General features: G+C 38.7%; 1 protein-coding gene across 1 annotated transcript; it reads left to right on the plus strand.

Annotated features, from left to right (window-relative positions):
- Window positions 1-509: 509 nt before the first annotated feature.
- Window positions 510-926, plus strand: LOC108198700 (dehydration-responsive element-binding protein 3). Its single transcript, XM_017366478.2, has one exon. The coding sequence runs from the start codon at window positions 510-512 to the stop codon at window positions 924-926; it is 417 nt and encodes a 138-aa protein (XP_017221967.2).
- The last annotated feature ends 1,492 nt before the right edge of the window (window positions 927-2,418 follow it).

Raw genomic sequence — 2,418 nt, forward strand, 5'->3', positions numbered from 1 at the left:
TCTCTCTCTCCATCTCTCTCACTACACTAGTCTCTCTCTCCATCTCTCCCTCATCTCTCTCACTAAACTAGTCTCTCTCTCCATCTCTCCCTCATCTCTCTCACTACACTAGTCTCTCTCTCCATCTCTCTCCATCTCTCTCCCTCCCTTCATATAACTAAGTCTGATCATTTCTCTCTTCTTGGCCTCTCTGCATACACCTACTCACACTTCCTTCTTGTCACCAAACAGACACATATCATCATACATTGCAAAAAGACTAGTTTGTGGTTTTGATCAAGAATCCGAACCAAATGGGTGAACCATCAAGAAACAAAAGGCAACTCCCAATATCACCCGACCCGAACGCGAAACGGGCCAAACGAAGCCCCGCAGCATCCCCCACAAACGGCACCAAACACCCCGTCTACAGAGGCGTCCGAATGCGCACCTGGGGCAAATGGGTATCCGAAATCCGAGAACCCAAGAAAAAAACCCGGATCTGGCTCGGCACATTCTCCACCCCCGAAATGGCCGCACGGGCCCACGACGTCGCCGCACTTTCCATAAAAGGAACCACCGCTTTCCTCAACTTCCCCGAGCTCGCCGACCAGCTCCCCCGCCCCATTACTTGCTCCCCAAGCGACGTCCAAGCGGCGGCCGCCAAGGCCGCCGCCATGGACCACCTCAGCCCTAACTCCCCCGCCACCTCATCCGATGAGGTGGCGGCCTCCCCCGAGGAGCTCGGAGAAATAGTGGAGTTGCCGAGACTCGGAGGGAGTTTCGAGGAGGCGGCGGACGAGTTCTTGTTCGCCGAGGTGGATGATGGGTGGTTCTTCTACTCGCCGCCGTGGCTACACGGCGTGGAAGATTTTGCGGGTGGTTCCATGACGGGGGAGATCGAAAGTGGTAGTTATAGTTTTGAGACATTATTATGGCAACATTAGTTAGCTAATAATTACTTCAAATTATTACTACTATTATGTTAATGTAATAGTATCTAATAAAATTTTTGTCCCCTACTTTTCATGATTTATATTAAGAGTTTCCGAACACATTTTTTGTAAGGTGAAATTTGTGTGCAAAAATAAAATGCAGCAAAATTTGGATCATTGGGTATATGAGTTCGATTTTTTTTTTTTGGGTTTTAAATTTAAAAAAAGATAAAAATAATCAATTTTTTTAATGGTGTGCATAGACACATGCTAAGCACTTTCTTCGTCTCAATTTATAATTCCGTTTTGAAAAAAACACACATATTAAGAAAATAGTTAGTTAGATATGATTTTATCATATATATCATTAGTTAGTGCACTGAAAAGTGAGAATAGAGTTGAGTTTCAAAAAAATTACAATAAATATAGAGATTTAGTGCATTGAAAAATGAGAATAGAGTTGAGTTTCAAAAAAATCAATAAATATAAAGATAAATTTGTTTTAAAAAAGAGAGGGACATGTAATATGCGACAATTTTTTTTCTTAAAAGAGATTTATAAATTGAGACGGAAGGAGTATCAAATTTCACGTATTTAACTCATTTTAATTGGCTACTACTTATAAATAATGATAAACTCATGTATAGAAAAAAAGTTCACCAATCAAAATAAACTAAATACATCAATTTTGCACTTAACATGACACATCGGCTAAATTCAAAAATAATTAATAATATTACTCCCTCCGTCCCCCTCAATTGTTTACATTGGAGGGGGACACGGAGACCAAGACAATGTATGAAAAATGAGTAAAGTTAGATGAAAAGTGGGTAAAGTGGTGGGACCTATCAATATTTAATAATAGATTTGAGATAGTGGAGGAAAGTAGTGGGTGTAATAGTAGTTTTTATTGTTAAATATGAGATAGTGGGGGAAGATAGTGGGTGTAATGATGAGAAAACTTACTATTTATAGTAACGTAAAGAAATGAGAGGGACATCCCAAAATAGTAACTGTAAAGAAATGAGAGGGACAGAGGGAGTATGAGTTTTTGTATCAACCAACTTGAAATGTGCATGTTCCGTCTCTCCTATTTTGGAGACAGATATAAATATATATGCGCACCTCTTTGCAGTACTAGATATTTCAGAGACTAAACTTATACTCCTATAATCGCAGGTGTACATAATTTGTCGTATATACAGGTCATTCTCTAACTCTTATGGTAACATGTTTTAAGTAATTAAGGTTAGCTCCAAATTCCAAGACATTCTGAATAATTTCATTACAGTACAAGTATCTTTCTAATTTGCGAATGCATCAGATGCGATGAATTTGCATAAGGAAATAATAGAAAATAGTCTTACAATTATTTCTATATGGGTGGACCTGGCAGAAGACTTTCTATGAAAGTTCTCAATTCTTTATAATTTGTGTGATATTTGGCTTTGTATAATTTGAATAGACAAAATCATAAATAATATTTGTGATACTTCAGTTTGCA

This window comes from Daucus carota, chromosome 8 (assembly GCF_001625215.2).
Source record: "Daucus carota subsp. sativus chromosome 8, DH1 v3.0, whole genome shotgun sequence".
NCBI classification, from domain to species: domain Eukaryota; kingdom Viridiplantae; phylum Streptophyta; class Magnoliopsida; order Apiales; family Apiaceae; genus Daucus; species Daucus carota.